Source organism: Lagenorhynchus albirostris, chromosome 3 (assembly GCF_949774975.1).
Source record: "Lagenorhynchus albirostris chromosome 3, mLagAlb1.1, whole genome shotgun sequence".
NCBI classification, from domain to species: Eukaryota; Metazoa; Chordata; class Mammalia; order Artiodactyla; family Delphinidae; genus Lagenorhynchus; species Lagenorhynchus albirostris.
Window position 1 is genome coordinate 135,221,111 of NC_083097.1, and position 16,361 is coordinate 135,237,471.

Below are 16,361 nucleotides of genomic sequence, written 5' to 3' on the forward strand. Positions count from 1 at the left end.
TTGTGGACAATTCCCAAAACAACAACTTGAAAACTGGTGCTTGGGGGAACTACATAGTCATAAGGCCCTCGAGGCTGTAAATGACACATGTGTCTTGGGGTTATTTATAGAAAACAACTTCAAAACTAGGCAGAATTTCAGGAACCAGATATCAAGATGTAAATTTCCCTCAGAGTGATTTTATTATTATTTTTTAAAATGCCCACCAGAAGCTGCTCAACATCGGAAATTGTAGGTAATGCAAAAAAAGACTGCAACGAGGTATATCACCTCTCACCTGTCAGAATGACCATCACCACAAAGTCTCAAAAGAATAAACGCTGGAGAGAGTGTGAAGAAAAGGGAACCATGTTATACTGTTGCTGGGAATAAAATACTAACAGGCACTCTGGAGAACAGTATAGAGGTTCCTTAAAAATAGAAAATTAGAGCTACCTTAGGATCCAATAATTCCACTTCTGGGTGTAAATCCGGGGAAAACCAGGAATTGACAAGACACATGCACCCCAACGTTCACTGTAGCACTGTTTCCAAGAGCTTAGACTAGGGAGCAATGACAGTGTCCACAGAAGGATGAATGGATAAAGAAGATGTTAGACATATATACACTGGAATATTACTCAACCATGAAATGAATGAAATAAGGCCAGTTGCAGCACCTTGGATGTACCTACATGATCACACTAAGTGACATAAATCAGACAGGGAAAGATAAATTTCGTATGATATCACTTAGAGGTGGAATCTAAAAATTGATACAAATGAACTAATTTACAAAACAGACAGAGAGTCACAGATTTAGAAAACAAACTTATGGCTACCAAAGGGGAAAGGTGGCGGGGGTGGGGGGGGGATGGGGAGGCATAAACCAGGAGGTTGAAATTGGAATACATATTCTTATGTAGAGAAAATAGATAATCAAGAAGGACCTACTGTATAGCACAGGGAATTCGACCCCACAGATTCTAATAACCAAAAAAGAATACATAAGAATATGTAAGAATCCAAAAAAGAATATATAGACATCTTTGTATAACTGATTCCAGTTGTTGTACTCAAAAGAGGAACACAACTTTGTAAGTCAGCTATACTCCATTATACAATGAAAATTAAATTCCAAAAAAAAAAACAATAAAAAAACAGAGAGAGAGAGAGAGAGAAATGGTTTCTAAATTGCTTCAGGTGCAATGACCCAAATTGGCATCACATCCCTGGAGCCAGAGCTGGCTTGGGTGCCAAGGCTGTGCTGTCATGGGGCTGAGAGAGCTGGGGAGGAAGTGCCAGCAAATGAGGTGCCCCTAGAATTGCACTGCCTGATCCCACTACAAGGATCCAAAATCCCCAGGTCCAGGCAAGCCCACCTACTGCTAAAACATGGCTCAGACACCGAAAGGATGGGGGACGCCCTGGGCTGGAAGATATTTAAAAAGTCACCTAGTCTCCACTTCTGCTGGTGTTGGGGTTCCCACCTCTAGACTTTTTTTAGAGCCACCCCACAGATTAAGACAGTACCCTCAACAGCCGGTTGTACAGCGTGGAATGAACAGGAAGGGGGGAAGGAATGAGACACAAGCCCTAGGGTGTTTGGACAGGACCAAGCCATTCTAATTTCCAATCAGGAAGAGGAATTTCCCGAAGGCTTAGGTTGCCCCAGTAACAAGAGTGGGACTTGAAGCATCCTGCCCCTTTGTGGCAGGTTCCCGAAACAACAAGTGGAAAACCAGTGCTCGAGGGCACTGCTATTCACAAGGCCTGCAGGGTAGTAAATGACACCTGTCCTAGAAAAATGTATTGGAATAAGAAATTGAAAAGGACTTGAAAATAAGGCAGACTTGCAGGAACTGGATTTCAGGAAGTACATTTGACTTGGCATTAAAGCCCATGAAAAGCTGCTCAACATTACCAATGATTCGGTTGGCCACAAAGGGCGTTCAGGTTTGTGGCCAACCGAATATGCAGGAAATGCAAATCAACAATACAAAGAGGTAACACCTCGCACCAGTCAGAATGGCCATCCTCACAAAGTCTAAAAACAAGAAATGCTGGAGAGGGCCAGGAGAAAAGGGAACCCTGCTATGCTGATAGTGGGAATGTAAATTGCTAACAGCCACTCTGGAGAACAGTATGGAGTTTCCTTAAAAATCGAAAAAAATAGAGCTACAGAGGATACAGCACTTCCACTGCTCGGGGTGTATCTTGGGGAAACCATAAATCGACAGGACACAGGCACCCAATGTGTAGTGCTGCCCTGCTTTCAAGAGCCTCTACTTGAAAGCAACTTAAATGTCCTTGGAAGAAAAAATGGATAAAGAAGATGTGGTACTTATATACAATGGAATATTACTCGCCATGAAATGAAGGAAATGTGGCCATTTGTAGGAACTCAGATGGACCTAGATACGATCATACTAAGTGACATACGTCAGGCAGAGAAAGAGAAATATCACATGATATCACTTATAGGTGGAATCTAAAAATTGATACAAATGAACAAACTTACGAAACAGTCACAGATTTAGAAAACAAACTTATATTTACCAAAGGGTGGTGTGAGGGGGGGAGGTATAAACCAGGAGGTTTAAATTAGCATACATACCCTTACATAGAGAAAATAGTTAATCCATAGGGACCCACTGTATAGCACATAGAACTGGAATCAATGCACTGTAATAGCCAAAAAGGAATATATGAGAATGGCAAAAATCTGAAGAAGAATATATAGATGTCTCTTTGTAAGTGAATCAGGATGCTGTACAATAGAAAGAAACACAACATTGTAAATCTGCTACACTCCATTAGAAAAATAAACTTAAAAACAAAGAGAGAGAGAGAAAGTGTTCCTAAATTCATTCAGGGGCAGTGACCCAACCTGCTGTCACATCATCTGGAGCCAGAGCTGGATGGGGACCCATGGCTAGACTGCCGTGGGGCTGAGAGAGCTGATAAGGTTCTGCCAGCAGATAATCCCCATTGGATTTCTACTGCCTAATCCCCACTTCATGGGTCCCAAAACACCAGGTGCAGGGGAGCCAACCTAAAGTTAAACATGCCTGGGAAACCCAAAGGATGGTGGACCCTCTTGGTGGGGGGGCGCGGGGGGGGAGAGATTTTAAAAGTCACCTAATATCCACATCTCCTGATGGTGGGGTTCCCACCTCCAACCTCTTTCCTTAGAGTCTCCCCACTAGGGCAACACAACAGACTCAACAGCCAGCTTCGCACGTGTTTAAATTTTTCCGGTGGATGGAGGGTTGTGGGGGAAGGGAGGAGACCTTAAGCCCTGGAGTGTTTGGACAGGCACAGGCCACTCTAATTTGCAATCAGGGAGAGGACTTTCCCAAAGGCTCAGGTTGCCCCCGTAACCAGAATGGGGCTTCAGGAACTCCTGACACCTTGTGGCCATTCCCCGAAACAACAAGTTGAAAACCGGTGCTCAGGGGCACTGCAATTCACAAAGCCCGCAGGGTTGTAAATGACACTTATCCTCGAAACAAGACTTAGGGTAAGTAATTGAAAAGGACTTGAAAAGGCAGAACTGCAAGAACCGGATTTCAAGAGGTACATACGACCCGCCATTAAAAAACATGAAAATCTGCTCAACATCGCTGATGATTGGCTTGGCCAAAAACGGCATTCAGCTTTATCCATAAGGTATTAACGAAAAAACCAAATGCTCTTTTTGGCCAACCCAATATTCGGGAAATGCAAGTCAACACTACAAAGAGGTATCAGCTCACACCAGTCAGAATGCCCATCATCACAAAGTCTAAAAACAAGAAATGCTGGAGAGGACGTGGAGAAAAGGGAACCCGGCTATGCTGATGGTGGGAATGTAAACTGCTATCAGCCACTCTGGGGAACATTATGGAGTTTCCTTGAAAATCTAAAAAACTGAGCTACAGAAAATACGGCAATTCCACTCGTGGGCACATATCTTGGGAAAAGTATAAATCGACAAGGCACATGCACCCCAACAGGGCTGAAGTGCAGCCCTGTTTAAAAGATGCTAGACTCGGGACTTCCCTGGTGGCACAGTGGTTAAGAATCCTCCTGCCAATGCAGGGGACACGGGTTCGAGCCCTCGTCTGGGAAGATCCCATGTGCCGTGGAGCAACAAAGCCAGTGCGCCACAACTACTGAGCCTGCACTCTAGAGCCCATGCTCCGCAACAAGAGAAGCCACCGCAATGGGAAGCTCGTGCACCGCAACGAAGAGTAGCCCCCACTCGCCGCAACTAGAGAAAGCCCGCGCGCAGCAACGAAGACCCAATGCAGCCAAAAATAAATTAAAAAAAAAAAAATAGATGCTAGGCTTGGAAGCAACCTAACTCTCCTTGGAAGGAAGAATGGATAAAGAAGATATGGTATTTATGTACAATGGAATATTACTCAGCCATAAAATGAAGGAAATAAGGCCAGTTGCCGCAACTCGGATGGATCTAGATACAATCATACTAAGTGACATAAGTCAGACAAAGAGAAATATCATATGATATCACCTAGGTGGAATCTCAAAACTGATACAAATGAACAAACTTACAAAACAGAAGCACAATCACAGATTTAGAAAACAAACTTATGGCTACCAAAGGGGAAAGGAATGGGAGGGGAGTATAAACCAGGAAGTTTAAATTAGCATACATGCCCTTACATAGAGAAAATAGGTAATCAATAAGGACCTACTGTACAGCACATAGAATTCGACTCAACACACTGTAATAACCAAAAAAGAATATATAAGACTGGTAAGAATCTGAAAAAGAATATATATTTGTCTCTCTGTAAGTGATTCAAGTGGATGTACACCAGAAAGAAACACAGCATTTTAAATCATCTACATTCCATTATAAAAATAAAGTTAAAGTACATAAACAAAGAGAGTGAGAGACAAATTGTTACTATTTGTTCAGGGGTGGTGAGGCAACCTGGTGTCACGTCATCTGAAGCCAGTGCCGGCTTGGGTCCCAAGGCTGGACTGTCATGGGGCTGCGGGAGCTGGTGGGGATGGGCCAGCAAATGCAGCCCCATTGGAGTTATACTGCCTGATCCTCACTCAATGGGTACAAACTCTCCAGTTGCACGGGAGCCAACCTACAGCTAAAACATGTCTGGGACACACAAAGGATGGTGGACCCCGTGGGCGGGAAGAGATTTGAAAAGTCACCTCATCTCCTCATCTCCTGGTGCTCGGGTTCCCCCCTCCAGCTTCTTTCCTTAGAGTCTCCCCGCTTGGGGAAGGTTCACCCTCAACAGCCAGTTTTGCATGGCTTGGAATTTGTCCGGGGGATGAAGGGGAAGGGGGAAAAGGAATGAGACACCACCCCTAGGTGTTTGGACAGGCACTTGCCACTCTAATTTCCAATCAGTAAGAGGAATTTCCCGAAGGCTCGTGGTGCCCCAGTAACCACAATGGGGCTTGAAGCAATCCTTCCGCTTTGTGCCTTTTCCTGAAATAACAACTCGAAAACTGATGCTCAGGGGCACTGCATATTCACAAGGCCTGCAGGGTTGTAAATGACACCTGTGCTCCAAAAATGTCATGGGATAAGTAATCAAAAAGGACTTGAAAAGTAGGCAGAATGCAGGAACCATATTTCCAGTGGTAAATTTTACTCCCACTGTTTGGAAAAACAAAGTACATGAAAAGCTGCTGAACAATGCCAAGAAGGAAGGAAATGCAAATCCGCACTACAACGAGGTATCACCTTTCACGAGTCAGAATGGCTCTCATCAGAAAGTCTAAAAGGAAGAAATGCTGAGCGGTCATGGTTCCTCCAAAATCTAAAAATTGAGCTAGCAGAGGATACTGCAATTCCACTCCTGGGTGTCAATCTGGGGAAAACTATATATCGACAAGATACACCCAAACGTTCACTGTATCATGGTTTACAAGAGCCTCAACTTGGAAGCAATGAAAAGTGTCCACTCAAGTATGAATGGATAAAGAAGAGATGGTACATATAAACAATGGAATATTACTCAACCCTAAAATGAATGATATAAGCCCATTTGCAGGAACTCGGACAGACCTAGATAGGATCATACTAAGTGACATAAGTCAGAGAAAGATAAATTTCATATGATATCACTTAGTGGTGGAATCTAAATATTGATACAAAAAACTCACTTACAAGACAGACACTGAATCCCAGACTTAGAAAACAAAATTATGGCTACCAACGAGAAAGGTAGGGGAGGGAGGAGGCATAAATTAAGAGGGTTAAATTAGCATACATACCCTTATATAGAAAAAAGAGATAATAAGTTTCTACAGTGTAGCACGGGGAACTCAACAAAACACACTGTAACGACCTCAAAGAAAAAAGAATCTAAAAAGAATATATAGATGTCTTTGCATAAGTGATTCAACTTGCTGTTCACCAAAAAGAAACACAACATGTAAATCAGCTATACTCCTCTATACAAATAAAATTAAACTACAAATAAGGAAAGGGGGGAGAGACGGGCTTCCCTGGTGGCGCAGTGGTTGAGAGTCCGCCTGCCTTTGCAGGGGACACGGGTTCGTGCCCCGGTCCGGGAAGATCCCACATGCCGCGGAGCGGCTGGGCCCGTGAGCCATGGCCACTGAGCCTGCACGTCCGGAGCCTGTGCTCCGCAACGGGAGAGGCCACAACAGTGAGAGGCCCGCGTACCGCAAAAAAAAAAAAAAAAAAAGCGAGGGAAAGAGAAATGGTTATTCAGTTTCCTGAGGTACAGTGACCCACCCTGGACTCACATCAAAGGAGCCAGAGCTGGCTTGGGTCCCCAGGCGGCACTGTCATGGGGCTGAGGGAGCTGGGGAAGTAGTGCCAGCAACTGCAGCCCCCTTGGACTTGTACTGCCTGGTCCCCACTACATGGATCCATATTCACCAGGTCCAGGCAAGCCCCCCTACAGCTAAATCATGCCTCAACACCCTAAGGATGGTGGACCCTCTGGGCTGGAAGCGATCTGAAGATTCACCTGGTCTCCACATCGCCCGGTGTTTGGGTTCCCACCTCTAGCCTTTTTTTTTTTTTTTTTTTTTACAGTCGCCCCACCTGCAGGAGACAGCGTCCTCAACAGGCGGTTGGGAGCTTGGAATTAGTCCAGGGCATGCTGGGTGGGGGGGAGAAGGAATGAGATACAAGTTCTTGAATGTTTGGGCTGGCACATTCCCCTCTAATTTCCAATCAGGAACAGGATTCTCCCTAAGGCTCAGGTTGCCCCAGTAAACAAAGTGAGGCATGAAGAAATCCTGCCGCCTTGCGGCCGTTTCCCGAAACAACAACTTGAAAACCGTTGCTTAGTGGCACTGCATATTCACAAGGCCCTCGAAACTGTAAATGTCAGCTGCGTCTTGAAGCTAGCCATCTAAAATGACTTCAAATTAAGGCAGAATTTCAGGAACTGGATTTTAAGTGGTAAATTTTACTCCCACTGTTTGGAAAAACATAAAGGACATGAAAAGCTGCTCCACATCACAAAGAGGAGGGAAATGCAAAATAGCACTACAATGAGGTATCACCTTTCACGAGTCAGAATGGCTCTCATCAGAAAGTCTAAAAGGAAGAAATGCTGGATGGCAAGTGGAAAAAAAGGAACCCTGCTACAGTGGCTGCTGAGAATGTAAATTGCTAACAGCCACTCTGGAGAACAGTATGGTGGTTCCTTGAAAATCTAAAAACAGAGCTACCAAGCTACAGACCTACTAGAGAATGGACTTGAGGATGTGGGGAGGGGGAAGGGTAAGCTGTGACAAAGTGAGAGAGTGGCATGGACATATATACACTACCAAACGTAAAATAGATAGCTAGTGGGAAGCAGCCGCATAGCACAGGGAGATCAGCTCGGTGCTTTGTGACCACCTAGAGGGGCGGGATAGGGAGGGTGGGAGGGAGGGAGACACAAGAGGGAAGAGATATGGGAACATATGTATATGTATAACTGATTCACTTTGTTATAAAGCAGAAACTAACACACCACTGTAAAGCAATTATACTCCAATAAAGATGTTAAAAAATAAAAATAAAAATAAAAACTGAGCTACCAGAGGATACTGCAACTCCACTCCTAGGTGTCAATCCAGGGAAAACCATAAATCGACAAGACACATGCACCCCAACGTTCACTGTAGCGCTGTTTATGAGAGCCTCGACTTGGAAGCAACAAAAGTCTCCGTCGAAGGATGAATGGATAAAGAAGATATGGTACGTATAAGCAATGGAATATTAACCATGAAATGAATGAAATAGGCCAGTTGTAACAACTCGGACAGACCTAGATATCATCATACTAAATGACATAAGTCAGACAGAGAAAGATAAATTTCATATGATATCATTTAGTGGTGAAATCTAAAAATCAACACAAATGAACTAACTTCCAAAATGGACACAGAATCACAGAATTAGAAAACAAATTCATGGCTACCAACGGGAAAGGTGGGGGAGGGGAGAGGCATAAATTAGGAGGTTTCAATTAGCATACATACCCTTATATAGAGAAAACAGATAATCAATAAGGACCTGCTATATAGCACAGGAACTCGACTCAACACACTGCAATGACCTCAAAGGAAAAAGAATCTGAAAAAGAAAATATAGATGTCTCTGTATAAGTAATTCAAGTTGCTGTACACCAAAAAGAAATGCAACATTGTAAAACAGCTATACTCCTCCATACAATTAAGTTACAAAAAAGAGAGAGAGAGAGATGGTTACTAAATTTTTTGAGTCCCAGTGACCCAAACTGGCGTCACATCCCTGGAGCTAGAGCTGGCTTAGGTCCCCAGGAGGCACTGTCATGGGGCTGAGAGAGCTGGGGAAGTAGTGTCAGCAAGTTCAGCCTCCTTAGACTTGTACTGCCTGGTGCCAGCTACATGGGACCAAATTCTCCAGGTCCAGGCAAGCCCGGCTACAGCTAAATCATGCCTAGTACACCCAAAGGATGGTGGACCCTCTGAGCTGGAAGAAATTTGAAAAGTCACCTGCTCTCCACATCTCCTGGTGTTGGGGTTCCCACAGCTAGCCTTTTGTTTTCTACAGTCGCCCTACCTGCAGGAGACAGCATCCTCAACAGGCAGTTGGGCGGGGCTTGGAATTAGTCCAGGGCATGATGGGTAGCGGGGGAGAAGGAATGAGATACAAGTCCTTGAATGTTTGGGCTGGCACATTCCCCGCTAATTTCCAATCAGGAAAAGGATTTTCCCTAAGGCTCAGGTTGCCCCAATAAACAAAGTGAGGCATGAAGAAATCCTGCTGCCTTGTGGTCATTTCCCAAAACAACAACTTGAAAACTCGTGCTTAAGAACACTGCAAAATAGATAACTAATAAGGACCTGCTGTATAAAAAATAAATAAATTAAAAAATTTTAAAAAAGAACACTGCATATTCACAAGGCCCTCAAGACTGTACATGACACCTGTGTCTTGGGGCTAGTCATCTAAAACGACTTCGGAACAAGGCAGAATTTCAGGAACCGGATTTCAAGTGGTAAATTTTACTCCCACTGTTTGGAAAAACATAAAGCACATGAAAAGCTGCTCAACATGGCAAACTAGGAGGGTAATGCAAATCAACACTACAAGGAGGTATCACCTTTCAGGAGTCAGAATGGCTGTCATCAGAAAATCTAAAAGGAAGAAATGCTGTGGAGGGCGTGGACAAAATGGATCCCTGCTACTCAGCTGCTGGGAATGTAAATTGCTAACAGCCACTCTGGAGAACAGTATGGCAGTTCCTTGAAAATCTAAAAACAGAGCTACCAGAGGATACTGCAATTCCACTCCTGGGTGTCAATCCAGGGAAAACCATAAATCGACAAGACACATGCACCCCAACGTTCACTGTAGCACTGTTTACAAGAGCCTCGGATTGGAAGCAACGAAAGTATCCACTGAAGGATGAATGGATAAAGAAGATGTGGTACATATATACAATGGAATATTACTCAACCATGAAATGAATGAAATAAGGCCATTGCAGCAACTCAGACGAAACTAGATACAATCATACTAAGTGACATAAGTCAGACAAAGAGAAATATCATATGATACCACTTATAGGTGGAATCTAAAACTTGGTACAAATGAACAAACTACAAAACAGAAACAGAGTCACAGATTTAGAAAACAAACTTATGGCTACCAACGGGGAAGGTGGGGGATGAGGGGAGGCATAAATTAGGAGGTTTAAATTAGCATACATACCCTTATAGAGAGAAAACAGATAATCAATAAGGACCTACTGTGTAGCACAGGGAACTCGACACAACACACTGCAATGACCTCAAAGGAAAAAGAATCTGAAAAAGAATCCATAGACGTCTCTGTATAAGTAATTCAAGTTGCTGTACACCAAAAAGAAACACAACATTGTAAAACAGCTATAGTCCTCTATACAATTAAAATTAAATTCCAAAAACAAAGAGAGAAATGGTTACTAACTTTCTTGAGGTGCCCATGACCCAGCCTGGCCTCACATCCCTGGATCCAGAGCTGGCTTTGGTCCCCAGGTGGCACTGTCATGGGGCTGAGGGAACTGGGGAAGTAGTGCCAGCAAATGAGGCACCCCCGGAATTGCACTGCCTGATCCCACTACAAGGATCCAAATTCTCCAGGTCCAGGCGAGACCCCCTACAGCTAAATCATGCCTCAGTGCCCAAAGGATGGTGGACCCTCTGGGCTGGAAGAGATTGGAAAAGTCACCTGGTCTCCACATCTGTCAGTGTTGGGGTTCCCACCTCTAAAAACATAACCTTGAGTGAAATAAGGTGCAGAAGAGTACATACAATATAATTCCATAATTCCTAAACTACATGGCTTAGGCATGTGTGTCTAAGTGGTAAAATACTATGAAGAAAAACAAGTAAATAATTATCATATAAGTGAGAACAGTAGTTACCTTTTGGAGGAGGAACACTTTGTAGTTACAAATGGATACATGAAGCACAGGGATAGTTTCTGAGTTGCCAATACCATTCTATTCCTTGACTTGGATGGTGGTTAACAAATGTTCACTCCATAGCTGTTTCTTAAACAATGTATATAATTGTATGCATGTTTCTGTATGTATATTACAGGTGACCCCTGCACAATGAGGGCATTAGGGGTGACAACCCCATGCAGTCAAAAATAGGAGTACTTTAATCTGCGCCTCAAAAACAAAGGAATTGATAAATGACTCACCCAAGGGCATGAAGCTGAAACAGTTCCGATAGCATCAGGACTCAAACCCTAGTTCTTTTGATTCCACATATTGTGATTTCTAATTGAACACAAACTTTTCCCCACACTTAAATATCTATAAAATGAAAATACAAGTACTATATTTATTGGGAAAAAATCTGCATATTAAGTGGACCCATTCAGTTCAAACCCATGTTGTTCAAGGTTTAGCTATCTATATCACAATAAAAAATTGTATGAGTCATACTATTAATTTGTTAATTTATTCAATAAATACTTATGGAGCAACTTTAGGATGAAAGGCACAGTTCCAACGAGCATACAGTAATAGAAAGAGAAGGTCTCTATTCTCATGGAGCTTACAGCTTTGTGGGGAGATAGTAAAAAGTAAGCCAATAAAAAGTAATTTCAGATTACTATAAAGAGTACAAAAAACAGGGCTACATACAATAGAAGGAGGCGTTGGGGATGAGAGCCTTGAGCCAGATTTGTCAGAGCAGGACTCTCTGAGAAGATGACATTTGAGAACTGGAGAGTGAGGTGCCTCATATAATAATTTGGAGTAAGTGAAAGGCACATACTTAGGGGAAGTGCCTTTCAGGGAGAGAAAATAAGTTCAGAGCTCAGAAAAGTCTGGAGAAGGAAAAGTGACACGGGAAGGACCTGCAAGCTAACATCAAACATCTGAAGGATTTGCTTTGGATGGACTCAAGGAAGTGGAGTGAGGATCAGCAGGTAAACCGCAACTAAGGCGCCCGCAGGCTGCGTCTAAGACCCAGCACAACCAAATAAATAAATAAATAAATGTTTTTTAAAAGAAAATATCAACTTAAAATCATAGACTGTCAGAGCTAGAGGAGACTAGGAGCAGACAATCTGAATGCCCTCGTTTTACATGAAGCCCAGGGACAGGGCAGGGACTGCCAAAGAATTGACAGTACAGCCTGTAATGGCAGAGACAAGCTTTAATCTAAGCTTGCTACCTCCTCCTCCAGCGCTGTACCGTTATTTAACTTGTAGTCCTCTCAAAAGCCATACGTGTTAGAACTGGCTAAATGTGGCCAGTCCACAAAGGTGTCAGGAGGCAGGCCACAGAGGAATTTTTTTTTTTTTTTTTTTTTGTGGCACGCGGGCCTCTCACTGCTGTGGCCTCTCCCGTTGCGGAGCACAGGCTCCGGACGCGTAGTCCCAGCGGCCATGTCTCACGGGCCCAGCCGCTCCGCGGCACGTGGGATCCTCGCGGACCGGGGCACGAACCCGAACCGCCCGCATCGGCAGGCGGACTCTCAACCCCTGCACCACCAGGGTAAGCCCCCCACGGTGCAATTTATATTCTTTATTGACAGTTAAAACTTGTGCAACTTGCAAAACCACAGTGACATCTAGTGGTGCTATTTGATAATGCAACTTTTGATGCAACCCTCGGTTTAAGCAAGCTTGTCGTAAAAAACCAAATATTGTTCTGTCATCTGGGGTTGGTCTGCTTTCTCATAAATAGGATTAATTTTTAACAGAAATATAACATACATGAAGTTGTGCCTTCCTTAATGCATCACACCGAAAGACACATGGTGATACATGCCCTCATTGTGCAGGGGTTGTAAGGTCGGATCTTAACAAACGGCACCGCGAAACAGAGGAAAGCTTCAAGTGAGCTTTATTAGGGAGCGCTCCCGGGCGAGGTTCACTGGTCCGAGAGAAAGGGGCCAGAGAAGTCGCACCCGGGCGAGGGTTGGGCAAGATCTTATAGGGGAAGAAGGGAAAGGGGTGTGGTGAATCTGGGAGCGCGCAGGGTATTTCTTATTTGGTGGTCTTTTCGGGTATCCTGGGGGACCGTTGGTCCCGCCCCTCGAAAGGCGGGAAGGCTGGGCTGGGTTCAAAGTCCCCAGGTCAGTTCCTGGAACTGGGTGGTCCGGAATGTCTCCAGGGCAGCTTCTGGAACTGGGTGGTCCGGAGAATTTCGTTCTGATGCAACCTGTGAATCTGATTGTGTTCCCCTGCCTCGGGCCAGTTGGCCTTACAGGGGTCACCTGTAATATACATACAGAAACATTCATACAATTATATATTGTTTAAGAAACAGCTATAACACACTAACAAACGCAGTAAGGTAGATAGCTAGTGGGAAGCAGCCGCATGGCACAGGGATATTGGCTCGGTGCTTTGTGACAGCCTGGAGGGGTGGGATGGGGAGGGTGGGAGGGAGGGAGACGCAACAGGGAAGACATATGGGAACATATGTTTATGTATGACTGATTCACTTTGTTATAAAGCAGAAACTAACACACCATTGTAAAGCAATTATACCCCAATAAAGATGTAAAAAAAAAAAAAGTTACCAAATCACAAAGATAAAAAAAAAAAAAAAAGAAACAGCTATAGAGTGAAGATTTGCTAACCACCATCCAAGTCAACGAATAGAATGGTATTGGCAACTCAGAAACTATCCCTGTGCTCCATGTATCCATTTGTAACCACAAAGTGTTCCTTTGGGGACACATGGTCCCCATCATTGGTGATACTAACTTTGATGACTTGGTTTACCCGCCTTAAAGTTACTCTCTTTTCCTTTCTAATTAATAAATGATTTATGGAGCAATATTTTGAGACTATATAAATTTCTTTTTCAAACTTTCTTCCGCTAGTTTTAATATTCATTGATGATTCTTGCCTGAATCGGTTATTACTTATAATGGTTGCAAAATGATAATTCCATAATTTTGTCATTCCTTCCTACATTTGTATTAGTTATTATTTTACTGAAAGAAGAGATTTCCCTATTCTCTTATTTATGTTTATGTTCCTTAGTCTGGATTCATGAATTCTTACATCATCTATCACCTATACAATAGATTATATGTACAGATATTCAGTATGGCTACCATACTGGACAGCAGAAACAAAAAATTTCTTTAGGTTTTCAACCAACTATGTCTTCTCTTACCTCTGGAACTTTGTCTTTGCTGTTGTTCCCTCTCACTCGAAGACCTAATCCCAATAGATTATAGATTATGAAAGAATTAATGAGTATGTTCATGTATGCATTATATGGTACACATTATATATGTTCGATATGTTGTAGATTATATATTCATGTATATATTATAAATTATAATGTTTACTATACATAATCTATACTCTATCACTATTTTTATTTCTCTTCAAAAATACAAATGTCATGAAAGTCAAAAAAGTATGAGAAGGGTGGGAGGGAGGGAGACGCAAGAGGGAAGAGATATGGGAACATATGTATATGTATAACTGATTCACTTTGTTATAAAGCAGAAACTAACACACCATTGTAAAGCAATTATACTCCAATAAAGATGTAAAAAAAAAAAAAAGTATGAGAAACTGTTCTAGATTAAGGAGATTGAAGAGCTATGACAGCTCAATGCAATGTTTAATCCTGGATTCAGTTTAGTTATCAAGGACATTTTGGGATAATTAATGAAATTTGAGTAATCCTGTCAATCACCTAGCATGGATTAAATAATGATACTATACTGGTGTTAAATTCTCTGTCTTGATCATTTTACTGTGATTATGTGAGAAAACATCCTTGTCTTAGGAAATATGCTGTAAAATACTGAGGGGTAAAGCAGCATTATATCTTCAGCTTATTTTCAAGTGGTTCAAAAAATAATAATATTACTCGTGTACTGAGAAACAAAATGATACGCAAATGTGGCAAAATGTGAACAATTGGTGAATCTGGGTGAAGGGTACACAGATTTTTTTGTACTATTCTAGCAACTTTTCTTTAAGTTTAAAATTTACATCAAAATAGTAATGACAAAAAAAGGTAAAATGTTTTAAGGAATTTGTCTTATTAAAAAACAAATTTAAAAAAAGATCAGGACGCGGAGCTCACCTTCCTCTCCACAGATACACCAGAAATACATCTACGCGTGGAACAACTCCTCCGGAGCACCTACTGAACGCTGGCAGAAGACCTCAGACCTCCCAAAAGGCAAGGAACCCCCCACGTACCTGGTTAGGGCAAAAGAAAAAACTAAACAGAGACAAAAGGATAGGGACGGGTCCTGCACCAGCGGGAGAGAGCTGTGAAGGAGGAAAAGTGTCCACACACTAGGAAGCCCCTTCGCGGGTGGAGACTTCGGGAGGCGGAGTGGGGGAGCTTGGGAGCCGCGGAGGAGAGCACAGCAACAGGGGTGCGGAGGGCAAAGCGGACAGATTCCAGCGCAGAGGATCGGGGCCGACCGGCACTCACCAGCCGAGAGGCTTGTCTGCTCGCCCGCCGGGGCGGGTGGGGCTGGGAGCTGAGGCTCCGGCTTTTGTCGGAGCGCCGGGACAGGTCTGAAGTTGGCGGCGTGAACACAGCCTGCAGGGCGTTGGTGCGCCGCGGCTGGCCGGGAGAGAGTCCGGGGAGGGGTCTGGACCTGCCGAAGAGCCAAGAGACTTTTACGTCCCTCTTTGTTTCCTGGTGCACGAGGAGAGGGGATTAAGAACGCTGCTTGAGAGAGCTCCAGGGACGGGCGCGAGCCGCGGCTAAGAGTGCGGAGCCCAGAGACGGACATGGGACGCTAAGGCCGCTGCTGCCGCAGCCAGGAGGCCTGTGTGCGAACACAGGTCACTAGCCACACGCCCTTCCGGGGAGCCTGTGCAGCCCGCCACTGCCAGGGTCCCGGGATCCGGGGACGGCTCCCCCGGGAGAGCGCTCGGCTCGCCTCAGGCTGCAGCGTCACGCTGGCCTCTGCCGCTGCAGGCCCGCCCCGCACTCCGTGACCCTCCCTACCCCCCGGCCTGGGTGAGCCAGAGCCTCCGAATCAGCGGCTCCTTTAACCCCGTCCTGTCTGAGCAAAGAACAGACGCCCTCCGGCGACCTACACGCACAGGCGGGGCCAAATCTAAAGCTGAGCCCCTGGGAACTGTGAGAACAAAGAAGAGAAAGGGAAATCTCTCCCAGCAGCCTCAGAAGCAGCGGATTAAAGCTCCACAATCAACTTGATATACCCTGCATCTGTGGAATACTTGAATAGACAACCAATCATCCCAAATTAAGGAGCCCTGTGGATGAAAGGCTCTTGGTGCTGCAGCCAGGAGTCAGTGCTGTGCCTCTGAGGTGGGAGAGCCAACTTCAGGACACTGGTCCACAAGAGGCCTCCCAGCTGCACATAATATCAAAAGCAAAAATCTCGGAGAGATCTCCATCTCAACGCCAGCACCCAGC

The 16,361-nt window shown here is 44.1% G+C and overlaps 1 protein-coding gene across 1 annotated transcript in view; it reads right to left on the reverse strand.

Moving 5' to 3' along the window:
- Positions 1-16,361, reverse strand: part of RNF145 (ring finger protein 145) — a 108,519-nt gene that overhangs the window by 11,237 nt on the left and 80,921 nt on the right. Inside the window, exon 13 of the mRNA XM_060144145.1 lies at positions 14,112-14,155. Within this exon, the coding sequence (XP_060000128.1) occupies positions 14,112-14,155 (44 nt within the window). The remainder of the gene's footprint in view (positions 1-14,111; positions 14,156-16,361) is intronic.